Consider the following 17,057-nt stretch of genomic DNA (forward strand, 5'->3'; position numbering starts at 1 on the left):
TACTCACATGCAATGATATTCCCGTATCTATTTTTCATTCTGTTCTCATCTTTCTTAGCTGAATCCCATGGTGCAGACTGTCCTTCAAAGAAACTCTAAAAAAAGGAAAGAAAGTGACATTAAGAAAAGCATGCAGCAACAGTTACCTTATGGCTAAACGAAAGAGAAAGGCAAACAGTAGTTGTGGGTATTGTTGTTAAAATCTCATTTAAATGATTCATTTATTGAGCAAAAATATGAGTCTACTATTTAAATGGTATTTATGCATAGCTCCAGATGTTACTTAAAATTTGACATGAGATTATCTGTATAATAGCAAGAAGAATTATTTGCAAGTGAAGTGCTATTAAACCTTTCCAAATCTGTGTTCTTGCAACACTAAGAATCCTTCACTTGTGATCTCCAGATTCCCCATATAGTTCTCATACACACACATGAAGCTGAAGCAGCTTCATCATCAGTGTTGGAGCTGCTCCAGTATTTGAGTGTAGAAATTACAGATTGTACTGATATGTTTTATTTTTGACATATCCCAAGTTTCATTTACTTGCTGGCAAATGACCTCATGGATCAAAACACACACAGGTATTTAGAAAAGCATGGATTCAACTAGAATATGTGTCTTTTTTTCTCTTAAGCACAATTTACAACACCACTACGATGATTATTTTCTCAGAGAGTAAAATCAATGTGATTTGTGAAAGATATCTCATATTCACCAAACTGCTGTCCTTTAGCTAGTAAATCTCATGTAAATAAGAAAGTTGAAGGTGCTAAAAGTTTATTTTTACATTAATAAAACACAGAAGCTGCCAAAAGGGCAGCAAGCAAGTTGTTATGCCCCATATGTCCTGTGCTTTCTGTGGTGTAAAAGAGCATTTGCACAATCTCCTAATTTATGCACTGTATCCATAAGTCATATGATGAAGATACATTTTAAAATTTTGTATTGAAATATTAATCTTGTGTTAAAAAATACTACTGGAATTATATCATGATTATGACCAGTCCTAATTCATGTTTTCGTCTTTTTACTAGACTGATCAGTAGATTAAATCTTTTGTACCACACTAAATAGAGAAAACACTGTGAAGTTTGTATCTCTTGCAAGATCTCAAGACATTCTGAGTGTTTAAAACAGATAATGTTTATAAAATTGTCTACTATTACTGTCTTTTGCCCTCAAATTAAAAAAAAAAAATTGTTTTTAGAATCCCGATGTTTCCAATAACAAAGTCAAACCAAACTCTTGATCTCTTGCTGAAGTCAATAGGACACAAGAGCATTCAGTGTCTAAAATGGTTATTCTTTTCACAAGTTGAATGCTTGTTTCCAATTTATGACCTAGAAGTTCCTGGGAATACATGGATTACTTCTAAAATGTTTATAAATAATAACTCAAGAAAACTGTAAGCCTTGTCAGTGGCTTCAATTTGTTTTTCCTTCATCTCTCCACACCTCCTTTGAAAATTTTTAATGGTTTGGAAACTGAAATTATTAAAACGTACTAATACAAATAAATTTTTCCTTACTCATAACATACTATCATTGGGTACAGCTCTGAGAAACACTGATTGCTACAAGGATAGAAGAGTGTAACCCTGTGAATCCTAAGATGATTTACAGCTTTGGGGCTCTTTGCCAAAAAGGCGTCAATCGTTATGTGATTATAGATTTGCCAATGGCATCTAAAGCAAGCAGGCCCTCCAACTCTAGAGCACTCTCAGCCCAGATTGGATGGAAATTACTCTTCTAGTAAGTCTGACCAAACTGCATAAGGAATGACTCTCCATGGGCAATGATCTATGCCTCAATTACTTGCAAAGTTCAGACTCTCAGACAATGCCGGGTGATGAACAATTAAACATGGTTAAAGGCAAAGTAGAAATGGAAATGGTCAGCAGCAAAGCTCCAAAGACACAATAAATGAACAATTCATTTGATCAAAAATTTGATGTGAATTTCACATTTCAGACAGCTAAGCAGACTACTGAAAATTTTAGTTTTTTTACAGTCCTTCTCCTAGAGACTAATGCACAGAATTGATCCATAAGAGACTACCAGCAAGTGGTTTTGAGTTTAATTCAGTAAGCATTACATGGGCTGTTACAGAGAAAGAGTCCTGCGACACAGCTTCTGAGTCTACACCTTGAAATACAGAAGACCCAAATATTCTCCAAGGGACATCTTGTTTCTCTCTGTCCCACTAATGAACTTTTACAAAATTGCTTTAAACCAATCAAAGGAAGTAAATCTCTGGAAGCAACTGGGAAAAATGTAGGTGGTGCTGAATTTAGGGAAGAAATACACCGGGCAATGTACTGCTTTCGGAAACTCGTCTGCGTCTCAGATGCAATGTACAAGTTCTACTTCTCCCAAGTGTTTGGAACTTCTGAAAACAATGATAACTTTAATGAGCCTTATAGATAAACCATATTCTAAAAATTTATCTGCAAAAAAGATAATTCTATTCTGTAGAACATATATATATATATATCAAACCTCACAACAGCAAAGACCAGGAAACAGATTTACATTTCCAGCTACTGCTTACTGACTTCACTTTCTTTATTAAAAATGTATTACAGAAAAGTAACTTCAGATATTTATTTTTGAGTTTTTGTCAATAAATTAGTGAATGGAATAAAACATATCACACAGGGAAAGTAAGACATGATTTATGTATATCCATTTTTCTTTTTAATTCATTTGGGGATACACACTGGTATTACAGTGAGAAGAGCACAGCAAAGATAACTGAAGGAAGAGGTATTACAGTGCAAAAGCATAAAAAATCCCAGTTATTGTACAAGACAGCTGGAGTGTCACTTCCTAAATTCCCCGTGTGCTGCCATTACACAAACTGCAACAGAATGATAATCCACAATGTATTGTAAGGAGAAATCTCATTTGTCCCACAAGTAAAGAACAGAGCAGATATTTCATAACAGATGATCTGTCAAGATCTTTCCTTACTTGTGAGAAATACATGTTTCATTACAGAAATTTTTTAAATCTCTTTTCTGACATATCACTCTCCAGGGATGCTGCTGCACAGCAGCCCACACATTATCTTTGTGGCTATTCATTCTAATTCATCCTTAGAAGTTTCTTAAAACTGTGGACTGTTAGGAAGAAATATGGCCCCCAAACACTTCACCAAATGCTTGGCAAGGGTAATGGAAAACCAAAAAATGAGTAGAGGACTTTTTTCAAATAATTTAAAATAGGTATTTCTTCAACTCCAAACCACACAGAACCCTGACTACCCAGCCTCTGTGATCTTCTTGAAAAATGAAATGCTCTTCCACCCAGCTGTTGTTACAGCAGACATTTCAGTATGCATGTCAACTGCCATTCTGCTAGTAGAAAATATTACAATAATTAGGATAAAAACATGTTCTGAAGAAAAATTAATTACAGAGAAGTGCTTTATATGCAGCATGAAAACTGGTCAGTGATGCAGCAGTAGGATCATCTTAGGAGAAATGTGATAGTTTTGTGTGCTTTAACTCAATACTGTAGTGGTTTCCATTAAAAATTAAATATTTGCCAAGGGCTAATTCACTGTGACCCTCACACTAGAAAAATAACTGCAATATTTCAAATGAGAGGGGGAGATAATCATTGCAAATACAGATTTTTTTAGATTATTCCCTTTCCTAATTTAAAATTTGTAAGGCAAAAAAAAAAAAAAAATTGGAAAGGATCTATATAAAAGTACAGTTTGAAGAGGCTGGTATGTGGAGAACAGGGTGAGATCGTCAGAACAAAATTTGTATCTCTGTTGATTGTCATCTTTGCCAACACACTTTCTATCCCAGATTTCATGCTTCCAGATAAGGATACTTAAAAAAAGAAATCTTTCTAAGTGCTTTAAGGTCTACAAATGTAAAGTGTGGAATTACTATTTTTATTATTAGTCAAAAACCAAGCAGCAAATTTCCAAAAAATACTTTGTAGTTGCTAGGTGACAACAGTGTACTCTCTTACGATTTCGTTTATAAAATGCAAATTCTTATGTAAAGAATTGAGAAGTTAAGGGTATCATAAATCTCTCTCTGCCTACTTAATAAGCAAGAATATTAGTTTTAGGTACAAAGAAATGCTATTGCACTATGTAACAGTCTTAAGTTTGACCTGTGGATTTATTTTTAAATGTATCAGTCTTTATGGCATCTGATTTTCTCTACTGACTCTGAGTTTCTTCACTGGTAACATTCATTTCCCATTGCCATTTCTAAGTAACCAGATTATGATGCATTTTTACAACATTAGTAATTTGATGTATCCAGTTACAAATACCTCTGGATTTGTTTTTAAGTTACATGCAGAGAGTTATGCACACTGTCTACTTTAAGCCAGACCAGACAAGTGATCCTAATGGAGGTCCTTGTCTAAACTCAATTAGCTAGAGAAGAAACTTACATTTCTACAATAGCCCTTTGAGTTGCAGCTAAATTATATGCCTAAAATGCCCTGAATTTGATAGTGAAGATTCATTACTAGTTTAACACTAATGCTTGTCCATTTTATATGTGGAGATTACAGATGGGATAAAATGCATCCATTAAAGTCTGAATTAAGATCCTAGGGTCACATTAGACTCTTTGTATTTACAAACCCTAGTAAATACACATTTAAGCAAGTCCATAAATGTTTGGAGGACAAGGATCTTCAGGTTCATTTAATGAACACTGCAAGATTTGTGAGTGCAGTAAATCTGTCAGTTCACTGGATTTTCAGTATTCGGAATCTGCTAAATATCTGGCAGGATGTTCTTGTGATAACAACATTAACTGTTTTGGTTTTTTTAAACAGAAAATTGAAATAATCAAGTTCTGTTTGTTGGTAACTCAGTATTTGGACTATTAAAGAATTAAAAAGGATCTCTGAAAGTTATGTTAAAAGAAATCTGCTAGTCACTTTGAGGGAAGCTTTCATAATTGAAAATGCATCACCTGTAGCTAATAGATCTCCCCAAGTGTTTGTGAGCAGTGGTAAATGATTTCACTGATGGCAACCCACAGTATGCAAGCAGCTCTTCATACTTCAGTCATTACTTTGGTCACTGAGAGCATCTGTGGATGACAGCCTGCCACTAGAGAATATATTCACCATCAGCTTTTCCTTCTCTGTCAGCTTCAATCACTGAGAATTATGTCCAGTTTTCAAATAATGGAATTTAAAAAAACATTTTACTGTGCCTGCCCTTGAAAAGTGTCTGTTGCAAGAGCCAATGTGAAAATCTATCTCATCAATGTAAACTGGCTTCAGAAGCTATAAAGCACTTACTGGTGTGTTACTGTAGCCTAAGTCTGAACACAGAAGAAAAAAAAAACCCGAAGCCCAGTAAAGACTGTTGCAAATATTATGTTATTGCTAAAACTCCCTTGCTGTGTTCAGATTTTTCTGGTAAAATTAGGCTGATAGTTTACATAAGGTTTTCTATGTGTGATATCTAAGATGCAGATCAGTTTTAAAGCAGATACAGCGTTAATAGCCTGAGATACAGCAGCTATCTAGTACTGTTCCCAATGGTCCTTTACATGGTTGTTCCTCCTTGAACTGATGAACAAAAACCCAGAAACACCCACTCAAGGGTTTGCATAGCCAGAGGTAGGAAACAGTCTTTTCTTTCTCAGGTGAATTTGGGTCAGTCTGCATTACACATGAGAAGGGAAAGCAAAAGTCCTTCTGGTCTTTTGAGACACTAAACATCATACTCACTGCCTACATTAAATGCTGAAATGAAGGGGAACTCTTACCTCCTCCCCTGACTAACTACAGCATGCCTCAACACTCGGATTTCAAAACAAGGACTAAAACCACACAGGTAAGACAAGATCTGGTACTAATTCTGTGATTACATTGGTGTGCTCATTTTTCAGAGGCAGTGCTTTCAGTCAGTGCATTTCCTAATATGTTTGTATTTTTAAAGTCACAGGCTTTTCTATTCCCTGGACAACTGGGCAGTCCAGTCAACCTATAGCAGCATAAGGAGAACATACAAAAATGATCAAACTGCTTCAGTATTGTACTATGAATGACATGGCTACCTGCACCACTTATCATAAGTTAGCTCTAGTTGACAACAGCATTGGGAAATATACATGAAATTCAGTTAACACTATAGGACACGAGAGTAGCTCACCAGCTCACTAGAACAGAGAAGTAACTTAAGTGAAAGTGACTTGTCAGTCACTGTAAAAATTGTGAAGATGTTGCACACCTTCAGGAATAGCAGGTCGTGAGTACCAGCCATGCTGAAGGCTGGTTTTTAGGTGCTAGAAGCATTTGAACAAAATAATCAAGAATAAGGTTTTTTTTTTTTTTTCCTACCTAGTCCTATATTTGACAGTGTCTAGAGTTGCTTGGGGAAAGAACCCAGGGGATGAGGTGACCTGAGACACTGCAGGAGAACACATGGCATGGCTGGAACCACCACACAGACCCACCTGAATTCCTTCCTGGAATGTGTCCTCTCCCACTTCCATGTGGAATGGAAGTTGTGTGATTTGTAAAACTGCACATATTGGTGGTTGAAATATTTTGGTAGCTTAGTACATTTAGTCTCCAATATCCAGTTATCATTTGATCTTAAATCATGACAAGGCTGCAAAAACAGAGTGTCATAGAATACTTCTGTAATAACTAACGAAGAATTACTTTCCACATATTTTTAACCCACCCTATCTATGACATCTGTTGGTGTAACTTATTTTCTTGCTATCTAACACTGAAGATAATACCTGAAACTCACCTGTAGTATTAAACAGCAGGAATAGAAATCTTTATATATTCTGCAGAGCAGTCTGAAGATTTCACAGATTACCTAGTTTTGATAGGCTTTCAGAACTATTTCCATTTTGCCTACTTAAGTTTTAAAAACTCCATTACTTTAATTCCTTTAAAATTCTTTAATACTACCATATAAGGAAAGATTTCAGAAATATGGTGAATTAGTAAGAGGACTGCAATAGAGCATACAATTAAAATTCTAATTTAGAAACTTATTCCCTGGCATATTAGACAGCAATAACTTAACCGCATTAATCTCCCTGATTTATCTCCAGTAGAAAAATATAGTATGCTGATAGGATTTCATGATTCTTTTTTATAGAAAGGACCCTCTGGGTACAATATGCACACTTGTACTGTAACTAAAGTGCAGGATTTATTATTTTTTACTTGTGTGTAAAGGAAAATAAATTTGGTCTCAAGCAGTGCTTATTTCCTCATATAAAAATGAGTTTCCTGCTTTTAGAGGATTTAATGAATACTTTTCATGTCCAGCATGTGGGGTTTTCTTATCTTCCCATTCCTCCCCATCTTTTTTTTTTATTTTCTTCACACAGTATGTAATTAAGAGCGTGAATCTGAGCAAGCCTCATGACTGTAATGTCTGTAAACATGAAGTGAATGAACACAGGCTACTCTGAATACCAAATAGTTCTGTGCTTTAATAGGGAACCAGAGAAAGACTTGGACCACCACACAGGCACAATCTATCCTCTTGTGAACAAAACTATCTGCATTATTGTTCATTAACTGTGTCATCTCCTTGCTTCCTCCCTATGCTGTTCCAAAGGATGTAATTCCACATGTTAGTTGTACACACATGAGTAAAAAATGGTGCAGAGTTGTTTATTTCTTAATGAGAAATCATTAAGATTTACCCACCAGGACACAGGTATTTCTTCACTACAAGGAGGATGAGGCACCTGAACAGAGAAGTTGTGGATGCCCCATCCCTTGAAGAGTTCAAGGCCAGGTTGGAAGGAGCTCCGAGCAACTAGGGAGAGATGTCCCTGTCCATGGCAGGAGGGGAGGAACAAGATGATCTTTTATGCTCCCTGCAAGCTAAACCATTCTGGGATTCTATGATTTACACAAAAGAAGCACGACTCCAGGTCACATAGAGTCCACTGAATGTGTAGGCTAGGTAAATTCTAAATTGACTTCTTTATACCATCTTTGGAAGGGTAACATGTAAATACCTCAGAAGGACTTGGACAGAAAGAAAATACTCACCCTGGTTACTATGACATGGTTTGAATGAGGCCAAAAAAAAGAGGTGTCTTAAAATGTTGTATGAAGGCAGAGACATTAAATTTGAGCTAATGTAGGTCTCCAAGGTACCATTATAACCAGATTTTACACCTCTTGTTTTTAATTTCCAATTTATTCAGGAAATTACTTTTCAAGTCCCTTTCTGCCGAGCGAAGCATTCCTGCCACAATGCTACTTAGACCTCAGAGGTACATCACTCCTAGATTTTCTTTAATGTACTCAGAATGTTAGCAGGCAGATGGTTTCTAAAAACTGGTTTTATGTACCTGAGAGCTTTGAGAAAATTATTTGGAATCTTTTTGTGCACTTTAAATTTTAATTTTAAAAACTAATAAAAGATGTAAATATTTTTTCTGAGTCTAGCCCATTTTTCCTCCTAAAGATTAGCACTTTGATATTTGATTTACGTTACAAATAATAAAAGCTTTCCCCAGGGAATGGTTTCAAAGAGCTAATGAAATATTATTAAAGTAGAGCATAAAGATACAATGTGCTGTGAAAAAAGAAGGCAAGGACTGCACATTTTTTCTTCCTACAGTAAAGAGTTTGCAATTGGTTTAAAATATAATAAAAAAGAGAAAATAAATTGAAGAAAAGAGAAAAGGAAATTAAAATGAAAAATTCACAGTGAGACAGAGAGGGGGAGGAGAAGAAGAAAATACAAAAAAAAATCAGGTACCAAAAAAATTCAGGCACCAAAGTCTGTATTTGACTGAAGTGGTAAGCTTTGTGTTGCAGTTATTAAAATTTTCTTTTCACTTGTGTTTTACATAGTGATTGATGAGAACTATTTCACTTATTGCCTAGATACGCTATGCAATGAACAAAACAAGGCTTAAGGATTCCAAGAAACTTTTCTGAAGTAGGAAATACCTTCCATGGAAAAATACTTATTTTCCATGACTTGACTGACACTGTAAGCCTGTGACATTAGTCTTTGAGCAATTATATTATTTGAAAAGAGACTATTTAATACCTGTGCACTTCTACTTACTGAAGATTATTCTTAAGAGAGGTGATCAACATTAAACTGGTGGACACATACACTGATAAGAAAGGTGACTTCTGACACATTTCTAGGTAATCCAGTAATATTTTTGTCTGATTTTATCTGAATACATCATTGTAATTGAGACAGTGCTCTGAGCTCAGAATTCGTAAGAACTGCCTGACTTTAAATTATCAGCTAACTCAGGCACAGAAAACCTGATATGATCTTCAAATCCCCTGTAAAAACAAGCTGTTTATGATTTAGAACCACACAATTTGGAAAAACCTTCAATGTTATAGAATTCCCTGAAGCAATAGAAAACATATGGAAAAACGAAACAAAAGCAAACAAATGTTGAATTTGAAAAGTGAATAAGCCCCTCCCCTATCTTCATCCAAGCTGTAACGTACACACAGCTGATGGAACCTTTCAGAAGTGATAAAGCACCCCTCAGATTTGGCTCAATAAGTGGGCCTCGAGGGTTTCCATGAGTGTACCCCGGCTGCTCTAGTTAATATAGTTTGAATAGAAGATAACAGAGAAACAAAGCTCACATAATAAGATTTTAATTCTGCTACAAGGCAACACTGACATCACATTTAACTACAAGATAAAAGCCAGAATACACTGGCGTGCACAGATGGAACACAAATATTTTGCACACTGTTGTTTTTCCCTGTAGATAAGATAGAACTTTTCAAGGGAAATAAGAGCAGTAGGGTGTGCTAAAACAGATAAAAGTCTACTTGCAGTGCCCTTTCAAAAAAAGGATAGCACTCCACTGTGCTGGCTCATTACATTTTTTGATCTTCACAGGAAGCTTTGGTGCCTTGATGTCTACTTTGCTTGTTTGCAAATACACTATTTGCTAGCATATATAAAGTCAATCAGTCACTCCTCTGGGCTTGACTTTTAGGCCAGCAGTTTCCTTGTTCTAAAGAAAAAAATCTATCTAAAAGCTGCATGTCTGTTTACCACTTTTCCTGGCTGGCATCCGGTCCCTGAGCTGATCATTTGGTACACTTTTTGCTTTGGGGAGAGCAGTAGTGGGTCACAGTAAAGCCACTGAGAACTTCCACAGCAACGGGAGCTCCCGCTACTTCACTGTTCAAATATCCTGGCTCTGGGTTTTAAAGTTATGTTCCCTTTTCCCTCTGCAGGCTCTTACTCTGTAATTGCTTCCTGTCAATCATCTTCCCTTTGGACAACTGCACACTTACTGGAAAGGTGGATAAAACCTTCAAAAACATGGTGTTGGTCCTAGACGATTTCCCATCTGTCTGAGAAACTACTCAAAGAATAATACAGAGTATTTAAGAGCATATAAAGATAATCAGCATAGAAATAGAAGAGGTAGTAATGGGATTGACAATGATGACAAGTGTTGCTGTCAGTTGTTAACCTAATTATTTTTAGTTTGCTCACTGTACACTGAGAGACAGCAGACCTTCAATACAGCCCCAAGACTACTCGTTAGAACAAACAGTGTCTGCTTAGGCACACTAATGAAGAGCTGCAGCTCACCAGCCTGAATTGCCTTATTTTGATGTTTGAAACGTATATACAGCATTTCCTCATTCCAAGAGAGGTAACCATGCAGAAGTTCATCAACCAGGCTTAAAACCAGACAGTTCACTTAAATACATAATGCACTGAATCGAGGCTATTCAAACGACCCAGGCTCAGCTAATGGATAATGTGTAGTGGAAGTTCTCTGTGGAAGTTAACAATGAGGGAGTGACAAAAGGGGTTGCTGTTCCTAAATGCTGTTATTTGAAGAGCAATTCTGCATCATTCATCTAACATCAAGTATGCGATAGTAGTATTTTCTCAGTAGCAAAATACAATGCATATGTGACAGTTCCACTACAGCATGTATTTACAGGAGCTTATTGATGGACATTTGGATTGTCCAGTTCTCTTTCCATGTAATCAGCTATTATATTCCTGATGCCCAAGAGAGAAATATGCAAAAGACCTTTGAAAAGACTTCTGAACTTGTCCTGACCTTGTGCAATACAATGGGGACCTCTGAATGTCCCAGTGCAAATATCTCTTTCTTCTTATATATCACTCACACAGCTACATTCAGAGATTATATTCTGCAAGTGAAGTAAGTACTGAACTAACTAAAAGAAAAAAATCTATCTCCAGCAATAATGATGAAGATGGGAATTTGAATCTCATTAGTTACTTACTGGGCAGATTACAACAAGAATGTCTCTTCTCCTCCAGTTTGGTGGTGTTTTAAAATTGCTATGTACAAGTAACAGCACAGTTTAGTAAATTAACAACCCAAATGTAATACTCACAGCAAACAGACTCCAAGAAAAAAAAAAAGAAAAAAAAAAAAAGGAAAGTAGCATTGTTTGACAGGACAGTCTTTTTCCTAAAGGACAATATGGTGAGGACATGAAGTAAAGAGAGCTACCTGAAAAGTTACCGAATCTATGTTAACACAAATGTATTATGAGGCATGAAACTTAACAAAGAAATAAAGGGTTAGTCATGAAGAGAAAATCAGTGCAAAATATTGTTTATATTCAGAGTCTTAAGAACAGAAAAGGAGCAATCATAGTTCTGCACTTAGATCATACCTATTACATTAGTCTCTGGATTTTTTCCTGGGGTGCAGGACTCTTCTGAACATGTCACCTAGCTACTCTTTTGTTCAGATTCTGATCTTGCTGAGTATCAAAACATTTCTTCAGTAATGAAGATTGAGGTTTAATGACTTGATGTGTAATTTTGGCTTCTGCAATCTGCTTCTTGATTTTATCTTTTGCATAAACTGAACAAAACACAGCAATTTATCAGCTATCCGTGAACATTTCAAGATTTATATACATTGCAGCTCTAATTTTTATTCTACATTTCCTTTCATTAGAACACTGCACTCAAGCTAGATTCATTGAGGCAAGCCAACATTGTAACAGCTCTGTTGAATAGCAGCAGATGCCTTAATTTTCTGCATCCCTCTATAAAACAAAACTTTTAAAAATTTGAATCTCTACATAAATATTTCCCTTAGAAGACAATACAAAGATTCCAGGCATCTGTTTCTCATTAAGCCAATTACTAGTTGTTTAAAATAGCAACCCAGTAAAGTCCATATTTATTAGATTTATTAATAAACTCTATGAGCCAAATTCTGCAAATGGAGCAAGATAAAATGATGAAGAGTGAGCTAGACAGACAAGAGTGACCTGGCACTGAAATGTTCCAATCCTGACATTAGGTGGAATAATCAATATCCAATCTAAATCTCCCCTGGCACCAACTTGACACTGTTTACTTTTGTCCTGTTGCTTGCTAACTGGGAGAAGAGACCCACCCCCACCTGGTTACAACCTCATTTCAGGTAGCTGGAGAGGTAAGGTCTTACATGTCCCACTCTGGCTCCCTACCTTGCCCTATGTCAACCTGAATCTTAGTTCCATAAGAATATATTTAAAAGTATATCTGAGACAATACCTCAAAAGAGTATGGTTTGGGTTTTTTTTTGTATTAGGTACTTGAATTTGGAAGCTATCATTCTCTATAACTTCACTGGAGTCATAATAGCTGGCAACTAAACTTGTCATATCACTTAAAATACAAACACTTAATATGATACCAGATCAAACTTGAATTCTGACATAAATCAAGATAATTTTTCTGTTTTTCATTAGAAGATGCTGAAACTTTTCCAGGCGTGGGCAGAAACTGTATGGTGAATGGAGTACTTCACTGCTTTATGCACATGAATTTCAGCTTAAATGTGGTGTGTATTAGTGACAATCAACATAGTACTTTCTATAGAGTACTTTTTCCCTTTTTCTTCATGAAAACAGAGAGGAAACCAATCTTTTTAGGAAATTTTTTTCAGTATTTTTGCACTATTAAGCTTGAGCACTCCAAAACACTGCTATTCCACACTAAAACACTCATATGGGTAACACTATCCAAATATTTCATGACACCGAAAAAAAAAAAAAATCATCTTACTATTACACTTCCAGATCTGTCAGTCAGGTTTCCAGGGGCTCTGGCAGGGAGTGAATGTAAATACTGATGAAGCACAAGCAGACCTCTGTGTCAGTTAGACAAAAAACTTAGTAACTCCTTTAGTTTCTAGGCCCTTGGAAAAGGATTATTTAAAAAATATTCAACCTGATCCCCTACAAGATATTTAAGGCAACTCCACTGTAGCACACTTCAGCTAAAAGAAAACATACTCCTAGTTAAGTCAAAATGAAAGACATACTTCCCAACTAGACTGTCCTTCTACCTCAGCAATGTTCAAATATTGATTAATGGCAGGAATAAAGTGTTTTTAAAAAAGGTCATAAAAATAAGAAACACACAGTCTCAATAGCAAGAAATAAAAAGCAATCCACAAAATAGTTAAACTTCAAAGAAGCTGTAAATCCTGCACATAGCACAGCTTTTCTAGCTTTGTGTGCCAGAGATACATGTGCTTAGTAAATACCAGTAAAATAAACACAAATGCTGTGCAAAAAACTGACAAATGGAGGGAAAATATGTCAATCTCAAACCAGATCTACAATTAAACATATAAAAAGCATGAGCAATTTATCTGATTTTCCTTGTATTCAAACAGTTTTCTATGTTCTAGCTACTGTCGCTTCTATAGACTTGATTCACAATATAACCATCAAAACTCAAAATTCAAGCTGCTGATGTAGTAAAAGAAGAGACAATTAAAAAGTCAGTGGCAAAACTGAAATGTGTAGAAAACTACTAGGAAAGCAGCAAGACACCAAATTTTCTTAGATTTTAAATGTATTTCCCAGTGCAATACCAAAGCAAATGCTTTGGTGTGGTTTGGAAGCTCAACCTGTTTAACTTCAAAATTCAGATAATAGTGCCCCTTTTGCTCTCCAAAATACGAGAAGAAGTGGTTTACTGCCCACACTAGGAGTTTCATTCCACTACCTCAATGTACTCTATATAATACAACTCTCTTGAAAGGGTCTAATTAATGGAAACAAGACACTTTGCAGAATAAAGAACTGCTCAGAATAAAGGCTCAAGGATTAGGCTTTAGCATAGCAACTACATGCATTTTATATAAAAGTATTTAACAACTGAATTTGTTTTATTTTTCCTCTTTCCCTTTACAGCACCATCAAACTGCAGCCCCAGTCCCCAGCAGTTCTGCAGTCCACCAGTAAGGCAGCAGACCAGAACAACTAGTAAAAGAAAATAACTAGAAAACACTGAGGATGCTATCTGATTTAAGAAGCAGTTTGTTCTTTATAAACTGAAGTGATGTTAGTTCTATAAAACTGACTACCAGCATGGGAAAAAAAAATTACTATTTCACATCACACTGTTTGCTGTGTATATACAGGAGCATTGATTTATTTTTTTTCCTTTTGATGTGAGTTAACAGCCATACTGGGTCAAACCAGAGGTCCATACAACTGATTCGTTTTTCTACAACAAAACTAGTTGCAGATGTTTACAAAATAGTATGAAGAATAGAGCAAATAGGGAGTGAATCTTTCCCCAGCATACCCTTTTAGCTTCTAGCAATCAATGGCTTTCCTGAGCAATCTCTTCCTCAGCCAGAGACTGCACGCAGCCATTGTGTTTAATAATGAATTTTTCTAGCCCATTTTTTAACCCATTTATAATTTTGGCTTCACAGCATCTTGAGGCAATGAGCTCCACAATGTAATTATGTACTGTGTGAAAAATATTTCCTTTTGTTCATTCTAAACCTGCTGCTTAATAGCTTTGTTGGGTGCTCCTGATTCCCTCTATTATAAAGAATAATGAATAATTGCTGTTAGCACTGCAGAAGTAACACTGATCTCTGGCACAGCTCAGAATATCCTAAGGGGGTATAACAGCAGCCAGGAATGAGTGATATTTCACTGCCCTGGAAAGAAAGTAGAGACTTGGTGCTGGACCTGATAAAGTGGCTCTGTGTCACTTTTAAGGATTTCCTTACTCATGTAATCTTTACATAGTTTATTATGCCAACCTTAGGGAAGCTGTGTACAACAGTGTTACACAGAGCATAAAAGCTGGAGTTGAAGTATGAGTGGGTGAATGAGCAAAATGATAAACCCAAAATGCAGAGTTTTATTTTACTTTTTTTTTGTCCAGACTGACAACAGACACCAATGAAAAACAGAAACAGCTGCAGATAAAAAAATCAAGGCTAAGTGAACAAAAGCTCAGCAGATATCACAGCCTAATGCAGCGGACACTGTTCTGAAATACTTTTCAAGCAAACAATACACTGAAGTGTTCTGGCAATGACTAATGGTTGACAGCACATGGAAGAGCAATACTGGGGTCACAAGAGACTGAGGAACTGTTGCATGCAGACTTTCTCCAGATTAAAAAGCATGTGTCTCAACTTGACAGTCATGCTTAGATTCAGAGGATTTTGGAAGGACATGAAAAATCTAAAAAGAGATTACTAAAAAGAGCACTACAAGCTTTTCCCCATCTATTTAAGTCTCCTCTGTTCTCTTCTAACTATTCATGTGGGGTTGGAGGTGGCTGCTTTTACTGCTATTTCCTGAGTAGAGGATGCAGGATCTAACCTACCTTTCTAATATTTGTTATGTCATTCTGGTAATCTGTTGCTTGGCCATCATTTTTTGCCAAGGAAAAGCAGAGAGATTGCTCATGTAGCTATTTAGTGTAAACAATCGGAATGGTAATATTATCTCATATCAAAACTCTAAGTTCTGTGATACAACCAAGAATTTCAGCATCAAAGGCAAAGTGTTCCTGTGGTCATCTCCCAGACTAATCAGAAACTATGCTTACTTCAGGAACCAATATTGTACTGTGTGGAAGCTTTCACCGTCCCAAAGCAAGCAGTAGGAGGCATTCTATTCAGAAAGGAACCCTTTATGTATAGGACAGGGACAAAGATCTACAATTTCACAAAAAGAGCTTATGCTCCCTTTACTGCAGGCTCCCTTTGTTAGCCGAAGGCAGCCATAGCTATGTCTGCCTCTGAACAGCCCCAGCCCATACATCAAGGAAGGTCCTCACTTCTTTTTATTCCCTTTGGTGTGTGGTGTAAGAGCAGAGATTGCCTGTCTCTTGGAGACCCAGACCTCTCTCTTGCAGACACAAGAACTTCTTTTCTGTAATATATTAAGAACAGTTATTATAGCACAGGCAAACACTTTAAAGCTAGATGAGTAATAGCCGAACTCAGCTGATTTTAACAGAAACACGTGCCATTTATTTTTAACACAGACCAAAGCAGAGCACTGCCAGTCATGAATCTTTTTAAGATCTTAAGGGGAAGAAACTGCACCATTTCTGAGGATGGATATTCAAGCTTCTTCACCATTATATGAGCATGCCTATGATGTCCCTTGTGTGGCTTCCATTTGTAAATTGTAAAATGTAAAAGAGGAAAGAAGGTATATTCAAAGCAACTTCAAAACAGTCCCTTAAATCCCTTTCAAACCAACTGAACTTAAACAGGCGCTTAAGGTCTTCCCTGTCTTGGCTTCCAAATCATGTTGTAGACCTAAACCTTTCAGCTTTTGTGTGTGGATTTATGTCGAGTGACTCCGACTTGCTGTTTCTGTCTTGTGAAGAAGTGTCAATATTATGGCTTTTCATCAGTCTTGAACTGAGCTGCAAACCCAGAAACTCCAATAATTTTACATGGTTGACGCTGCCATAATGTCATTTCTGAAATAGTAACTCTCACTGACGGTATTTCACAAGTCCCCAAAGCCAGCCTGCTTTTCCTTCTGCTCACCTCCTGGGCTGCTTTGTTTCCATGGGTACTCTGGACTTCCCATCAGCTTTGCCCTGGATTTTCTGCCCATCGTTACCCTGCTAATCTTTGCCTGACCAGGGTGCCTGCATCTTCTCACAGCTGTTTAGCAGGCCATGTCCCCTGCACCTCTGAAATGACTTGCTGTGCACCCAGGTGACCTCACTGTTAATTAGTAAGACAGATGCAGAGACATGCAGCTCAGAAAATGGCTCAGCCCCA

General features: G+C 36.6%; 1 protein-coding gene across 6 annotated transcripts in view; it reads right to left on the reverse strand.

The window, feature by feature from the left end:
* Positions 1-17,057, reverse strand: part of PTPRM (protein tyrosine phosphatase receptor type M) — a 445,924-nt gene that overhangs the window by 61,295 nt on the left and 367,572 nt on the right. For all 6 annotated transcript variants that reach the window (XM_053945623.1, XM_053945606.1, XM_053945597.1 and 3 more), the window contains one exon: positions 8-95. In XM_053945623.1, coding sequence (XP_053801598.1) covers positions 8-95 — 88 coding nt within the window. The remainder of the gene's footprint in view (positions 1-7; positions 96-17,057) is intronic.

Source organism: Vidua chalybeata, chromosome 1 (assembly GCF_026979565.1).
Source record: "Vidua chalybeata isolate OUT-0048 chromosome 1, bVidCha1 merged haplotype, whole genome shotgun sequence".
In the NCBI taxonomy this organism is placed as follows: domain Eukaryota; kingdom Metazoa; phylum Chordata; class Aves; order Passeriformes; family Viduidae; genus Vidua; species Vidua chalybeata.